The sequence below is a fragment of the Sceloporus occidentalis genome, unplaced genomic scaffold (genome assembly GCF_023333645.1).
Source record: "Sceloporus occidentalis isolate IW3139 unplaced genomic scaffold, rSceOcc1.0.p SCAF_35, whole genome shotgun sequence".
Taxonomy (NCBI): domain Eukaryota; kingdom Metazoa; phylum Chordata; class Lepidosauria; order Squamata; family Phrynosomatidae; genus Sceloporus; species Sceloporus occidentalis.
The window spans coordinates 7,396,270-7,414,094 of NW_028317015.1; the positions used below are offsets into that span (position 1 = coordinate 7,396,270).

Below are 17,825 nucleotides of genomic sequence, written 5' to 3' on the forward strand. Positions count from 1 at the left end.
TGTGAGAAGTATGGCTAGACCTAGAGTGCAGAGACTTGTATGGGAGTGAGAAAGTTGTTGGACAGGGAGTGGGAAGGGTTTTGGGCTCCCCAGAGAAAGAGCAAAGTGATCTGGAGACTGAGGAAAGCAATGCTTTCCTCGGAGACTCCAGGTTAAACATGGAGATCCCTGATATTGACATGACTGGAGGAGGGCCTACCTGGCAGCCCCCCTTTTTCCCCTCCTCCCATAACCACAATAAAGACATACACCAAATGTAATTTTAACAAATTGACTTTATTTATTTAACAATGTCAATAAAAGTCAGATATGGATTAATATGTCCACGGTGCAATCCAACTTGCATCTCCGCACCGTGACACTAACACAATTAATGTGTCAAGGGTTAAGTACCATTAACCCTTTGTAAACTTTACACCAATGTGTTGGGCGCTTAACGAACGCCCCTTTTAACAATTAACTAAACACCATCAAACTGAAACAGTAACCAGTGAAACCGTCAATGAATAAACACCATCTGGCATAGGCGTGTAAACCATATACCCGCTGTGACTGACGGCGTCCCTTGCCCGTCAGCCCGTGGCACCAATAGGAATCGCAAGGGCCCTTAGCCCAAGGAGTGTCTTGCACTTAAGCCCGAAGGCTTGTGCACCACGAGCCAACCACCCCTAAAGGTGAGTAGCTCTAGCACCATGCCAGCATAAAACCTACACCATAGAAACAAACACAAAAAAAAGGGGAGGGTGGGAGGGAATATTTTCAGGCAAACGGCAGTAAGGAATAATGCCCTACCCTGTAGGGAGCCAAATTTATAGCCCATATCATGGGGGGGGGGGCACCAGGGGGCTGCTGACCAACCCCGAGTGACCCCCTAATCTGCAGATTTACATATAGCTGGGCAATTAGTAACTTTATACAGTTCAAAAGGTGAAAGTGGAGGAGGAGAGGAAGGGCAGCCCAGGCCCCCCCAGTCATGGGCCCCTGCGTCCATTTCTCTCCCTCCAGGGCTGTGCTTTACGTAGACTTAAAAACCTTAAAAGTACTTTACAAACAGAATCTAATGACATTTCCACAAGATTACTAGTTTTCTTGACTGCATTTGCTTTTGTGGCCTACAACTCCAATCACGCTCACACCATAAAATGTGTGGTTGTATTTCTTTTTCCTATTATTTCACTTCTTAGGGGGTGGTTGTTTTGATAGGAGGGGCATGGTTTAGTGTCTGATTCCCTTAAGCATGGCAGCCAGCTGATCTATGTATGGACATCCGATGCCGGGACCTCAGTGAAGGTTCCCGTTAACTTTCTCATGTGTGAGGCAGTCCCCTGCAATGGGAACCTTTTTCTACAATGTACTGTAGTGACAAAGGGTTTAAAGCCCACTGTTTCCTGATGGCATGGTCTGTCATGAAGGGCAAAAGGATTTATTTATGGTACGTCGTGTGAAGACGTTAAATAAAAATACAATAGCACAATAGGACAATTCTAAAAGAGCCAAACCTTTGTTTGTCTTCTGCCTTCTAAACAATGAAAAGCTGTGTAAACAGAAAATGTAGTTTTACAGGGCCAGCATCCAGAGTACACAAAACTAATAATGTTCCAGCTTGGTCAGCAATATTAAACATTCATTCTATTGTATCTATTTCAAAACAATGGCTTCAGAATACAGAATATGTGTTTAAATGATTATAATATAATTTGATCAAAGAAGGGGACTTGATGACCGAATAATTGGAATTTGAATAAAGACAGAAGGCGAATATTTGCTTAACTCTTCCTTTACTCACCATAGCAGTAAAGGATAAAAATAGAAACAACATTGAACCAATCACAATACAGATAAAACAAAATAGCTGACAGTAGCTCCCTCCATCTTCCTCTTTCTGCAGCCTGCGAAAACGAACTGGAACATGAATAGGAAAGTTGCCAACAGAGCACTACATCATCCAGCCAAACAGGAAACTGGACCACGAAATCCTTTTGAAGAGGATTTCACACTGAAAAATAAGAGAATTTGTGACAGCAAAATATAAAGTACACTTGAAATATATATAGATAATAAAAACTCTATAATGCAGGGGCGTCCAACATGCGGCCCGCGAGACCTCGAGGTGCGGCCCGCGTAAGATCAGCAGCAAGGGCAACCGATCTTACGCGGGCCGCACCTCAAGCCCTGCTACAACAAGAGCCCTGCTACTTACCTGTGGGAGGGTCTTTTGTACTGCATAGAGGAAGCGGAACCCAGTAGAGTTCACGTGACATCACATGACTCTGGTTCTGCACAGAGGAAGCAGGACTGGAGCAGAGAACACAGAGGGAGGCCGCGCCCCCCTGCTGAAGTCTGTGAGCGACATCGAGGAGCTGCAGTGCAGGTAAGGGGGTGGGGAGGGTGTTTGAATGAGTATGCGTGATTGAGGGAATGAATCTGTGAATGAATGACTATATGAATGAATGAGTGTGTATGGATGTGTAAGTGCTGGAAACTAGTGGCTAGCTGCCCCCCTTGTGCATTGATGCTGCCAGCAGTATGGGGTCTGCACATCACTTACAGCCACCCTGTACCAGCATGTACTGGCTGACTTGGCATGATAGGAGTGTTATTGCTAACAGCAATCACAGTCCCATCATGCCTAGGTTCCAGCATTTACTGGTTGGATGTGTAAGTGCTGGAATCTAAGCATGATGGGACTGTGATTGCTGTTAGCAATCACACTCCTATCCTGCCAAGTCATATTGCTAATTGTTTTTGTGGTGTGTTACCTACTTTTATTAAAAATGTGAGTTTTTATTATTATTTTTAAAGGTGGGGGGTCATTTTCGGTTTTGGCTAAGTGAACCGTGAATGTTTTGGTCCAGATTTTTCATTTTGGTGCATCCCTAGAATAAATAGAACTATTTCATTTTTAATTATCCTGAGTCCTGAATTTGTAGTCACAAAACTTTCTAGGCCCAGAAATCAGTGAGAGGAACAGCAAAGGTTTTGTGTCACTTACTTTATTTTAATCTGCATATTTCATTAAAGGCCATATTTTACCACAGTGAAAAATGAGTGCGGCCCTCGCACCTATACAATTCTGATGAAGTGGCCCACTGCAGAAAAAACTTGGACACCCCTGCTATAATGCATATTGTCACAAAGTAAGATTGACACCAAACCATCCTAAGTAATATATAACCTTAAGGGAGGGAGGGAAATATTCGCCTCCTGTCTTTATTAAAAATTCCAATTATTCAGTCATCAAGTCTAGAATAATTGTGTAGTTTTATGGCAAGACAGGAGGCTCATATTTGCAATTTTAACATCTAAACACTAAAGAGGGAATAGCAGAACATAATGGTTTGCAATGAAACTCACGAAAAGTCGAGGCTCAAGACCAATCAGCCGCTTTAAGAATGTCAGTTAAAGAACTACCCAAAAGAAAAGCAGTAGAAGCTGACACACTTCTAACCGAATGTACACCAAAATGCCTATCTACACCTGCTAAAGACAATAACCATCCAATCCATCTGGCTAAAGTAGGAGCAGAGACAGGATGAAAAGGTCTCGAGTACGATAGTAAAAGCTGAGAACTAGCAGAAACGATGAATAGCTGTAACAGCTAGGTAAGGATGAAGACATCTAGCCAGGGGCGTACCTAGAATATTTGCCACCTGGGGCAGATCCTGTATGTGGTACCCCCACACACACACAAAAAATGAATGTTGGCAAGAATATTTATTTCACAAATTTGTAAACTGTATGTCAACTGGAAAAAAACTAGAAATCTGAAAAAATAAATTATTAACCTATAACTAAATAAGCTTACATAAATTATATTTACTGAACAGATATCGTATAGCATAACTCCCATCACTTTATACTGAGCCATACATTGACGGTAGTGCAGCATAACCCCTATCACTGAACACGAAACCAGACATTTACATAGTAGGCCTCTGCCCCTAAAACAGCCTGCCTGTGCCACCACTGCCCATGAAACAGCCTGCCTGCCTGTTCCAACTCTGCCCCACCAAACAGTCTGCCTGTGCCACCTCTGCCGCCACCAAACAGCCTGCCTGTCCAATTTCTGCCCCTAAACACTCACTCATTCATTAATTCACCCATTCACTTTTCCCCCACCCCTCACATCTCTTGAGAATTCAAGAGCAGCACTGGGGCCGCGCAGACGTCTATGCAGCCCAACCGCCTCCTAACGTGGGTCCGCAGATTGCTGCTGTGGTGCCCCGACGCTGTGTGAGGAAACTCTCTTTTCCCGCCCAGGGGAAGCAAGAACTTGAGCGGGAAAAAGAGAACTTGCTTGCACAGTGTGTGAGCTCCAGAGCAGTAAGCTGCGGCAGGGGCGTACCTGGAGTATTTGGCACCTGGGGTGGATCCTGTATGTGCCCCCCCACACACACTTTAAAACTGCATAGCTTCTATCATTAGGCAAACATTGATAGGTGTACACCATAACTGTTATCATTGTATACTGAAGCAGACATTGACGGGGGGTTGAGCATAACACCTATCACTATATACTGAGGCAGACATTGACGGTGGTACAGCATAACTGCTATCATTATATACTGAGGCAAACATTAACGGTGGTACAGCATAACTGTTCTCATTACATACTGAGGCAGACATTGATGTTGGTACTGCATAACTGCTATTATTATATATTGAGGCAAACATTGACGGTGTTATAGGATAACTGTTATCATTATATACTGAGGCAAACATTGACGGTTGTACAGCATAACTGTTATCATTATATACCGAGGCAAGCACTGACGGCAGTACAGCATAACTATATGCTATATACCAAGGCAAACATTGACGCGGTTACAGCATAACACCTTTCACTATATACTGAGGCACGCACTGACGGTGGTACAGCATAACACCTATCACTATATACTGAGGCAAACATTGACGGGGGTACAGCATAACACCTATCACTATATACTGAGGCAAACATTGATGGGGGTACAGCATAACACCTATCACTATATACTGAGGCAAACATTGACGGGGGTACACCATAATCCCTATCACTATACATTGAGCCAGACATTGACAATAATGCAGCATAACCCCTATCGCTATATACTTAGCTAAAAATTGATGTGGTGTAGGCCTACCACTTCAGTGTCTGACTTTATACACTTTATATACTATATAGTATGGATGCACCGCAATGAAAATTTGGGACCAAAAACAAAAATTCAACATTCACTTGGCCAAAAATGACCCCCCCTACACATCTTGAAAAACATTAGCAATTATATATATATATATATATATATATATATATATTGCTAACAGTAATCACAAACCTATCATGCCCAGGCACCCAGTACATGCTGGAACCTGGGCATGATAGGAATGTGATTTATGGTAATTGTTGTGCTATTTCGGGTATCTTTGAGCCTGGCCAATGCAATTTATCCCATCAAACCATATATTTTTGAAGACTAGACACTCCAGGGTATTTCAAATGCTATTATTTTAACTCTTTCCGTGCACTGATTCTACCAACAGTCTTTGTCAAACTTTGTGGTAGTCATAGTTAGTTAGTTAGTTACATAGTTAAATAGGCTGAAAAGGACAAGCATCCATCAAGTTCAGCCTTTTCCATATCTGTTTATTTCTTGCTGTTGATCCAAAAGAAGGCAAAAAAAACCCCAGTTGTGAGCCAATTTTGTGCAAACTAGGGGAAAAAAATAATTTCTTGACACCAGAATGCCAGTTAGATCTCCCCTTTGGATCAAGAAGCTGTTTCCCCATAATTTAAAAATTATATCCCTGAATATTATGTTCTTGCAAGTATACATCAAATTGTTGTTTAAATGTCTGTACAGACTCTGATAAAACTACCTCAGCAGGCAGATAATTCCATACCCTTATTGTCCTTACTGTAAAAAAACCCTTTCCTTTGCCTTAGACTAGATCTCCTTTCTTCCAGTCTAAATGCGTGACCCACGTGTCATTTCATAGTCCTGTTTACAAATAGGTTTCCAGACAATGGTTTGTATTGGCCCCTGAAAATATTTATATAATGCTATCATATCCCCTCTGAAGTGCCTTTTCTAAACTAAACAGATTTAAATTAATTAACCTTTCTTGAAAGTGTTCCATCCCTTTTATTAATTTTGTAGCACGTCTCTGCATTTTTTCCAGTGCTATAAAATCCTTCTTTAGAATAGGCATCCAAAATTGCACAGCATATTCAAGGTGTGGTCTTACTATTGATTTATAAAGGGGCAAAATTATATTTTTATCCCCCGAATTGATGCCCCCTTTTATACATACACATTGTTTATGTTTTTTTCACACATATTTTACATCATGTATGAATTAACAGGTCCTGGCATATGTCACTGTCACACAACACCCAATATGTGTTCAGTAACATGGGTACAGTGATACCACCCATGCATGGGGTTGCCTGGCTGTTTTGGGGCTTGCACATTTTTCAACTTTATTTGGTGAGCCACTGCCCATGCCTTATTTGGTACATCTTTGACCCCGGCCAATTCAGTGTGCCCAATAAAACCATATATTTGAAAACTAGACACTTTGTATTTTAACTCTTTCCATGCCCCTGATGCTGATCTCGGTGTTGCTGAACGCCTCGAAATGGAGGCATTACAGCAACACGGTTTGGGTGCAGAAAGCGAACGTAGATCGCTTTCTGCACCTGTTTGAAGTCATGACAGTCCTGGCATGTCAATTGTCATTAACCGTTTGTTTTCACGTGACGTGCTTGGACCGTCAGTTGTCATCAAGTAGTTAAAATCTGCACAGGGGCAGAATCTAATGGTGCTGTACCCTGAAGCTGTACAGATTGTGGCACATATTGAGTTATCTTGGACATAAATGTTTTCATAGAGGAAGCAAATTTTGTTTGCAGCCATGACAATAAAAATTCCTGTGAAGGATTAAGATCCTCAGCCATAGGTATTGCAGAAATATGGGTTCACCCTATACACTTATATAGAGAAATTCAAATATGACAACTGCCAATAAAGGCAAAGAAAAGAGGGCCAATCAGTAACAGCAACAAATATTCATTAGCACCAGTAAATATACAGGGGCTCACCCTGAATAACAAACAGAAATAATTTAGTGACTATAAAGCAGGGGCTCACCCTTTTTTGTAAATAATAAATGAATAAAACAATCACAGGCTCACAGTGATAATAACTAGAAGAAAAAAAACGGAGAAATCCACAATTAAGTAGAAGAAATGAAAGCTGCAAATTGTAGAAACAAATCACACCATTCCTTACAATAGAATAGTCACAATAGAACTCTCGCAAGGATTCCGCTGTCAAAAACCTAAAACGGTAAACTAGGGCTACAAAGACGGCTGACTCGAACTAACACAGGACTACAAAGATGTCCAACGCGAACTGACACTAAAGAGCGGAGCCACCAAGATGGCTGCCACAACGAAGAGAAACAGACAGAAGAAGCAGCGAAACTGCACCAAACAAAGTAAATAAGAAATAAAGACATGTATGAAAACAAATATACAATCTGAAATTGAAATGATGATTGAAATTATGGATAGAAAAAATATAATAAAAAATGAAAGAAAAAGATGGAGGGAGCTACTGTCAGCTATATTGTTTTATCTGTATTGTGATTGGTTCACTGTTGTTTCTATTTTTAGTAATAAGTAAAGAAATAGTTAAGGAAATATGAGCCTCCGGTCTTGCCATAAAAGGTACGTTTATATCTCAGACAAAACAAGTTTCTTTCTGATTACACTTTGTTTACCACAAGGACATTTGCGTTCATTCCAGTATAGACAGTGTATAGTATACTTCCTGCTTCTTTTGAAAAAAACTTGTTGGAACAATAATAATCCTTGGATTTTAATTAAAAAATTTAGTTACTTAACAAATGTAATTTTAGTTTTCACCTTTTTCCAGATTAAAGTTTCAAACGAATCTTGTCTGACATAAAACATCAGTCCTGACACCTGAGCCCTCATCTGTGCACTATTGTAAATCGAAAAGCTCACTTAGTCTTTTATTTATTATGGCACTTGGTTAGTCTGATGGGTTCCTGAAGTCAGTCCCAAAGAAAACCTAATTATCTTTTTTCCACTGCTACCTAGTAGTGATTAGTTTTAAATCTGGATCTGTCATTTAGACCTTATAGCATACAATGGGAGGGTAAATGGGTGTAGCTCATGCCCAGTATTACAGCATTATTCATACAGCTCAGCGGGGCATAAGTATGTGATAGTAGTTTAACCAGCCCCTACTGTCAAACAGGTTCTATCGAGAATACGTCAAGTGGTGGCTTTATTGGGCTTATTTTAGGGCCCTGTGAGGCATCCTTTTTTAACTCAATATGAATCTTCCCTTACGAAAAAATTACTGCAGTTTTTCTGAAGTAATAGGCTAGGTTTCCACTTGGTTTTTTTTAGCTAAAAACGCCCATAAAAACGCCAATAGCGCCACCTGGCTTTTTTTTGTGAAAAAACGCAGCAGCCAGATGTTAGCTGTTCTTCAATAGGAAATCGCAGAATGCCATATCCACTTGGCGTTTTTTTGTTTGGCGTTTTTTCAGTCCTCTTTGGCGTTTTTCTGCTTTTTTGGGCTCTGTGGCAGTTTTTCAAAATCGCAGCATGTTGACACTCTGGCGTTTTTGCAAGGAAATCTTGGCGTTTTTCTCCAATAGAAGTCTATGGGAGAGAAAAAACGCCATGAAAAAGCCATGTGGGTTTATTGCCTTGGCGTTTTTTCCACAGTTACAACGCAGAGGATGGACCCAGTATCTGTGTGTCCTACGAGAAATAGGCTGGAAACAAACAGTTTCACACAAAACAAAGTTCATATTGAATTTTACGCCATTTGGAACAAACATGCCATTACAAACAAACATGCCCGACTGGATCCTGCGTGCCAAAAGCAACAGCAAACAATTTGCACCATCATTTGGGGCCAATCTTCCTAGAGGAGCAGACATTCGGAATAAAGCAGGCCTTAGGCTAGGTTTCCACTTGGGTTTTTGTCCTGCGTTTTTTTTCTTGATGAAAAACGCCAAGAAAACTGCCACTGCATTTTCCTGCGTTTTGGCGTTTTTTTCTGGAGTTTTTTCTGGCGTTTTAGCCTTTCTGTGGAAATTGCTTTTTTTGACCTTAGGCAGTTTTTCCAGCCTTTACAAGTTAGCAGTTTCACCCAGCTAAAAGGGATTAGGATAAATGGCAAGTATCTGCCCCCGATGTCATTTACTTGGTAGACCCCTTTGTCTCTTTTCTGTGGTTTGTAAGGCATGCTTTATTCCGAATGTCTGCTCCTCTAGGAAGATTGGCCCCAAATGATGGTGCAAATTGTTTGCTGTTGCTTTTGGCACGCAGGATCTAGTTGATGCGTCGGGTATGTTTGTTTGTAATGGCATGTTTGTTCCAAATGGTGTAAAATTCAATATGAACCAGTCCAGGACTTTGTTTTGTGTGAAACTGTTTGTTTTCAGCCTATTTCTCGTAGGACACACAGATACTGGGTCCATCCTCTGCATTGTAACTGTGGAAAAAACGCCATAAAAAACGCCAAGGCAATAAACCCACATGGCTTTTTCATGGCGTTTTTTCTCTCCCATAGACTTCTATTGGAGAAAAACGCCAAGATTTCCTTGAAAAAACGCCAGAGTGTGAACATGCTGCGATTTTGAAAAACTGCCACAGAGCCCAAAAAAGCAGAAAAACGCCAAAGAGGACTGAAAAAACGCCAGACAGAAAAACGCCAAGTGGAAATGGCATTTTGCGATTTCCTATTGAAAAACAGCTAACATCTGGCTGCTGCGTTTTTCCACTAAAAAAACGCCAGGTGGCGCTATTGGCGTTTTTATGGGCGTTTTTAGCATAAAAAAACCAAGTGGAAACCTAGCCTTACAAACCACAGAAAAGTGACAAAAGGGTCCGCCGGGGCGTTTAAGTAGAACTCTACCAAGTAAATGACATCAGGGGGCAGATACTTGCCATTTATCCTAATCCCTTTTAGCTGGGTGAAACTTCTAACTTGTAAAGGCTGGAAAAACTGCCTAAGGTCAAAAAAAGCAATTTCCACAGAAAGGCTAAAACGCCAGAAAAAACTCCAGAAAAAAACGCCAAAACGCAGGAAAATGCAGTGGCAGTTTTCTTGGCGTTTTTCATCAAGAAAAAAAACGCAGGACAAAAACCCAAGTGGAAACCTAGCCTTACATCAATGAATAGATTACAGGATTCAATGGATTAAATGATTTTGGGCAAGGTCTAGCTATTGGCTTATATTTTTTAAACAATTTTGAATATATTTTTTTAACAAAGGTAAAATATATTTTTTTTCTTTTTCTTGTAAAGAGCACAGATATAAACATCACTAAACAGCAGGATGTGATGTAATAATATCCAGGAAAGATATATATATATATGCAGTTCTGCACAAATCCAGATATATGATCTAATGCAACTGGGTATAGGTGAGTGTAGTTTATTGAGAGAGGAAAGAGATGGACATAGGGCCATCAAAAATAGATTTTGCCTGTACGAAAAGATCAAACAAAAGAAGAGAATGCCACCACAATTACTGGAATTCCTGGTTGATTGGACTCTGGAGAGTGATGAATCCTTCTTGGCCCTAGAAAGTATTTGCATTACAGTCATTGCCTGCAAGATACTACTGAGTCTTAATAAGAAAATTCACATTGTTCTAAGGCCATAGCCACATTTGTTTTATGTTGCAGAACAAGAGGTCTAGCAATAACATTTCCTCAAAATTACATATTTTGCTTCATTGTCACCAAAGCCAGTTTTTCTAAACCCACAACTTTTCTGGACAGGAAATGCAGTGACATTCAGAGAATGAGGCTTAGATAGAAGCTAAGGTTCCAAAGAAGTATTATGCACTACCTCAGCAACATCCTTAGGATGTCACCTGTACAGGAAATACTCATATCTGTGGTCAAACTCATGGATGTGAACTTTACAATCAGACAAGTCATCGAGCAACAGAATCCCAAATCAACCCCCTTTTATCTACAGTGACACTGCCACAGACACAAGCCTTTGGAGAATAATACATCGAAGTGTCTAATAGTTTAGGCATAACATATATTATGCCTTTCTGTACATCTATTGCTACTTTTGTGGGGTTTTTCTCTGATGAGGCACATAATTGTTGCTTGGGACCTTGGTAGTTGTAGTCTATAGGAGCTTATGGGCTTTGACAGAGTGAGGCAGAAATGTTGTGTCACAATGTTTGATCCCTGCATATTGTTTTGGCTATAAATTGAAAGCCAACACTGACTTTTTGTCTACACGTTACCATTGAAACTGGGAGCTACACCAAGCGACCTCTTACATACACAGACCTGTGGTTACTGCCAGAGATTGCCTCTTTTATTTGAGTTTTAGGAGAGGTTGCTGATCCTGACCAATTAGCAACTTTATTCCCTCTGACATTGGTCCCTTGCATATGGATACATACGCAAGGCTTCTGTACATATCATTATATATGTATATTTATTCCCTATATTTTCCCTCTTTAAACACAGCTGTGAGTGCATGTAAAATATGGGAAACATATCACAGAGGGCAAATACGGTATAGTCCAGATATTTATGTGACTGAGCTGTTACAATCAATCAATAACAAAGCTGTCTGGACTTTCACCTACATATACAGTACATACTTATATACTGAGATCAAGAGAAACTTACAATCTAGTCCTCCTACTTAAATGCTCTATGTTCCAATTACAGCGACAAACAGAAGTCAAAAGTTAAAGTTAGGCTCAATAAGTTATTATAAGGTGACTGAATTATTTTTTTGTGAACGTCAGGCAGTGACTACAATCAATATAACACAAGTTTCTCAGAAAATAAATGTGCTCTTTAGAACTTTCGTAATGAACGATTAATATACAGTGCCACCTAGAGCTCAGGGTTGTGTATGTAAAATATGATGAAACATTGTAAAAGCCTTTATCTGTAGTGATTAATTTTAGTGGCCTAGTATGTTCATAATGAGGATGCCATGTATCCCAAGTTTTCAACACTTTGGTGATTTCCTCTTCATATATAATAGAATGCCTCCTAAGGTTAAAAATTCTCAACGAGAACACTTGTTTTAGGGCTGTGGTTAAAGATATGGCTTTATAAGTCATTTGTATTTGATAATGTTAATAGATTTTAATGTGATTCACTAAGGTGTTTGTGTAGTTTGTCTACATTTTCTGTAGAATATACTGTGTACAAGTTATTGCAATTTTTCCCTACAAATCGCAATAACTTGTAGGCAGTATATTTTTTCAGGAAGTGTGCTGGGCACCATGATTCACTACATGACCAAAAGTATGTGGACAAATTCACACCTATATGAGCTAGCTGGACATCCTATCGCAAAAGCATGGACATTAATTTGGAGTTGTTTGTTCCTTTGAGGGTACAAAAGCCTCCACTCTACTGGAAAAGTTTCTGGCATTCAAATGCATCCCAAAGGTGTTCAATGGGATTGGGGTCGGGGCTGTATGCAGGACAATGGAGTTCCTTCACACAAAACTCATGAAACCATGTCTTTACGGAACTTGGTTTGTGCACAAAATGCCTTCCTCACACTGGTACCACAAAATTTGACGCATTTGATTGTCTAAAATGCATTTATATGATGTAGCATTAACATTACCCTTTGTTGGAACTAAGTTGTTTAAACCCTGAAAACCATCTTTACAGTAGGCACTATGCATTGTGGTAGGTGGTGTTCTTCTGGCATCCATCAGCCTTCCAGATAGTGAAACATCACTCCAGATAACACATTTTCACTGCTCCAGAGTCCAGTGACGGGGTGCTTTACACTCCTGCCGGCTCCTAGCATTGCACATAGTGATCTTCGCTAGTGTGCAGCTGCTTTGGCATGAAAACCAATTTCATGAAGCTCCTGACACACACACAGCACTTGTACTGATATTGCTTCTAGAGGCTGTTTGGAAGGCTGTAGTGAGTAGTGCTACAGAGGACAGGCCATTTTTATAAGCTACGTTCTTCAGCATTTGGCAACCCCGCTTTGCTAGTGTGTGTAGTCTTCTGCTTTGTGGCTGAGCTGTTACTCCTAGACACTTCCAGTTCACAATAATAGCACTTACAATGGACTGGGGGAGATATAGCAAGGCAGAAATTTCATGAACTGATGTGGCAAAGGTGGCATCCTATGACAACCCATTGTAATGCCAATATTTGTCTATTAAGATGGCTGTTTGATTCATACACCTGTTAGTAATGAGTGTGACTAGAAGACCTAAACTCAATAATTAGGAAACATGTCCACAACATACTTTTTTGTCATATAGTGTATTTAGGGGATGGATACTTTGACATATGTAAAGGTGGAGTCATATGTATTACCAGCTTTAAATATGCCATTTAAGAGAAAACTAGAGTTATTCTGCAACACAATAGAGAGCACACAGTACTCAAAACTTCCAGTCAACATTTCCCTACTATAACATATAACAATTGTGCCATACATTCATTCACTTACCTCTTGTAAACAGGTTAATTGTGGAACAGTGTGTCAGACGTGATATACAAGTCGACTGGTATGTCATATTTCTTTGTTTACTGTACCTCCAAAAAAAACACTCCCCCACCACCCCAACCCCCCAAAGGGAAAAAGACCCAAAGAAAGAAGGGCAAGAAAACAAATTGGAGATACATTGACTCACGGGTGTTGCTCTGATGAGCAAGTTACCTCATAGCAGGTCAGCCCTTCCAGAAGTTCGATCTACATATCTGGAGGTCATCTAGGGGGTCAACATCTTTCTGTATGTGTTGGTAGTGTTGTGCATGTAGGCCGTGAGTTTCTCCATATGTACAATATGCCAGATCTGTGATTGCGAGGGAACCATTTCTTAGCAATGCATAGGCATGTAGCTGCGCATATTCCGTCTATGAGTTTATTCACTGGGGAGAGAGCAGCAGGGTTAGAATGGTTTCTATTGAGCAAGGCAGTGTAGGGGTCTAGAGTTACTGTGTCATGGACCTCGAGCCTGCTACACCTGAGGTCAGAACTTACCTGGCACGTCCATGTTGTCACCTTGCGTCGGAGGGTCCGCTCCGGGAGGTCCGCTGCCACCTGGGGTCCATCAGGTGCCTCGGGTTGGGGGGTCCTCGGTGATGCCCACCATCGGGTTGTCCTGCACTGCTTCTCGGCGGGGGTTGCGCTCTTCGCCGTCCTTGGTCGCTGTGGCATCGGTAGTTCCCGCTGGGGGTCTGCTGCGGGGGTCCTGGGGGGCTCCTGTCCTGCCCCTTGTGCTGCTGGTCTGCCGGACATACGCGCAGGAGCATGCTGTCATGGTGGCTGGGAGTCCAGGACACACAGAGACTGTGACATCACACTAGGGGGCGGATCCTCATTCAAATACCTGATTAGCAGCTTCAGCTGTTTGGCACCAAATTTAAACCCTCTGTTCACTCTATTCTGGGCCCTTGTGTGGTACATACGTTATCACTGTCTCAGTGTATTATATTCTGATTTACTGGTTTCCTGACTCCTGCTTTGTTCCTGACTACTCTATCTGATCGCTGCCTGGATTGACTTCGGATTGCTTTTTGGACTTTGCATGTTTTGCTGCCTGCATCGACCTCGGACTGTGACCTGTTTATTCTATTGGAACTTTCCTTCTGTGCTTCTACTATACGTCCCATGGCTACCCATCCTGGAAGCTCACTATTCTGCATAGGTGACCCGTCTCTCGTCGGATTGTTACACATGTCCCACGCAGGAGCCCTCTCTTCAATGCCTCCCGGCCGGATAGTCTCCACACTGAGCTCTGAAGCAGCAGACACATGTGATACCCCATCCAAGATGTCCGACATGTGCGTTCCACCACACAAAATGACGGACGCATGCGTTCCACAAGCAAAAGCATGCGTTCCACCATCCAATATGGCGGAGACAAATACACAATTAAGGAAAATAGAAACACCTGAGGAAGATACCCTCCTTCTGACAAGAATCTCTTTCTCCAATGATATTTCATATGCTGCTGCTCCACTCTTCGCTTCCCTGGCAACAGAGGCGTGACAGGGAGACCAGGAAGCATAAAAACCCACAACACCATGCCTTCAGTGCTAGGTTATTCTGAGCCTTCATGCGAAAGATATACCCAGCGTTCATATTCCTGTTTTTGTCCCGGTTCCTGTTCCTGTTCCTGCTCTCTTCATCTTCTACCAGACCTCCCAGTTACCAGACATCAGCTCTCTTTTGGACCACGTTACCTACTGCCTGCCTCAACCTCAGATCTGTTCCTGGCTACGGCTTGCCTACTTCTTCTGTTCAGATGTACCGGACCTTCTGTACCTTTATCTGGTCCTTGCCATTGGGTTCCATATCTAAACACCACAAGGTACTACCTCCAATCGTGACTAAACAGTAAATCAAGAATTTCACTTAGAAGGTGAAAAACCCATGTCCACACCCTTCTAATAATGGTGCAATTCCACCACGTGTAGGTAGGCCCCCCTATCGCCACACCATCTTGTGCATCTATCACTTGTACCAGGGTAGATCTTCGTCAGGCGGGAGGGGTGTAGATACCACCTGCCCAGGACTACTTCAATTAGTGTGTTAGCCGTTAATCTAAAAATTTCTGTCCATTGTTCTAGGAACAGTTTGCCACCTAGGTCCCTTTCCTAAGCCTTTCTGTGTGGAGGAATGTGAAAGAAGGTGTGCTCAATTAGATGAGGGTACATGACTGAAACAGTACCCACCGGTTTGGAACGAGCCAAGCACAAGCGCTCCAAGTGTGTCAACTGTGATATGGTGAGAGTATAATGTTGCCGGGACAAAAAGGATTTAAGTTGCAATTAGCGGAAGTTCTCTGAGAGGGGCACAAGTGTGTAAGCGACCCATAGTGTCCAACCTTAGTCATGTTATGTGATCACTACCACTGAAATGATGTAGGTGTTACTCCAGCTGGGAATTCTGGGTTGCAGAACAGTGTCTTAAGGACGGAGGGCTGGTTATGTAATTTACACCTCAATCTCAGCTGCTCCCAAAGTGTGAGTGAGAAAGATAACGTTGGGCTATTCCTACAAGACTGGTGTGCGTTCCTATCCAACCAACAAATATCTGTTATGTCGCATAGCTCTTTCTCTAGAGTCACCCATCTTGGAGCAGTCAGGCCTAAGGGTATCTGTGTCAATTGAGCCAAATGAGCCGCATGCAAGTATGTGAGTAAGTGTGGCATACCTAAACCTCCTAAAGATTGTTTGATAATGTAATTAGTGGTGTTTCCACCAGGGTTTCTTCGGCAAAAGAGTAATTTTAACACTATAAAGTCTGCCAGCATTGCGATTCTATAGGTCATCCATCGGTCCAGGCCTCCCCTCAGTTTTTGAATCATGGGGCGATAATTAGCCTGGTATAGGTCCAACAACCTGGGGGTGATGTATACCCCCAGGTATTGGAGCTTAGAAGCTTCCCATTTGAAATCAAAGTTAAGTGCAATCAATGTTACCGTCTGAGGAGGTAAGGAGATATTCAAAGCTTCACATTTAGAACTATTGATTTTAAAACCTGAGATCGCAGAAAAATATGATAAAAGAGAGTATAAATTTGGTCGGGGGGGCATAAGGGACAAAAGAATGTCATCCGCGAACAGACTTGCTTTATAATGGGAGCCCTTCACCTCCACTCCTCTTATGTCAGGGTTAAGCCTTATGCTAGCTGACAAAGGTTCAATGGACAGTGCAAATAGCAGTGGTGAAAGGGGACACCCCTGTCTCGTGCCATTCTAAATGGGGAATGGCCGAGATACCGGCCCCTTAGTGTCTACAACTGACTGGGGGTCCGAGTACAGCCATCATATAGCTGTCAATATTGTACCCGGGAAACCAAAAGCCCTGAGCGACAGCCAATTATAGTCCCAATCGACCCCGTCAACCACCTTCTCAACGTCCAAGGAAAGCAAAAGAGTCGGAGACCAGGCCGACCGAGGCACGTGAACAACACCTAGGATTCGCCTAATGTGGTCAGGGGCTTCCCTACCGGGCACAAACCCGACCTGATCGGAGTGAATCAACAGCGGCAGATGGGGAGCCATTCTCATTGATAAAATTTTGGCCCAGAGCTTAATGTCTGTATTGATGAGGGAGATTGGCCGATAGTTGGAGCAATAGGATCTATCCTTGGGATTGGGGTGCCCTGTATGAAAGTATTAAATAGTGCAGTCAAATGTGGGATAAAGGTGCTTTTAAATTGCTTATAATAGGGCTTTGGAGGATTTCCGGGACTTAATAGCCAAGTCAATCTCCAAGTCAAACCTCCTCAGATAGCAGATTGAGCTCACCCTTTTTAGTAATTAACTCACGTAAAACTGTCTGATGTTGTATGTATGTGTTCTAGTTTAAAAACCTCACATCTCAATGTCTTCTCTTTACTATGCCTCTCCCTCTTTTGGAAAGCTAAGCGAATCAGAGTGCCTCATATGACCACTTTATGTGCCTGTCACAGTGTCTCAACCGCCACCTCAGGGGTAGAATTAATGCGAAAGTATTCCTCCAGGCTGTCACATATAGAGTCTGCGACTAATGGGTCAGCCAGCAGTGACTCATTCAGCTACCAAGATTTTGTAGGAAGCCTGGAAGATAAATCTGAAAACACCCACTCCACCACACCGTGGTCCAACCAGGTTATCTCATGAATGAAGGATGTAAGTAGGTTGGGGATTAGGTTTTGTGAAATAAACAATATATGTGCGTGAGTACCTGTCATGTGGGTGTAAAATCAGGAAAATTAGTAATCGCTAGAGGTGGGATGGAGCACACCCCAAACGTCAAAGAGATTGTTA

General features: G+C 42.0%; 1 protein-coding gene across 1 annotated transcript in view; it reads right to left on the reverse strand.

The window, feature by feature from the left end:
* LOC149298038 (transmembrane protease serine 4-like) overlaps window positions 1-14,305 on the reverse strand; it is a 39,672-nt gene extending 25,367 nt beyond the window's left edge. The window contains exon 1 of the mRNA XM_089487899.1: window positions 14,048-14,305. Within this exon, the coding sequence (XP_089344025.1) occupies window positions 14,048-14,305 (258 nt within the window). The remainder of the gene's footprint in view (window positions 1-14,047) is intronic.
* Window positions 14,306-17,825: the final 3,520 nt, after the last annotated feature.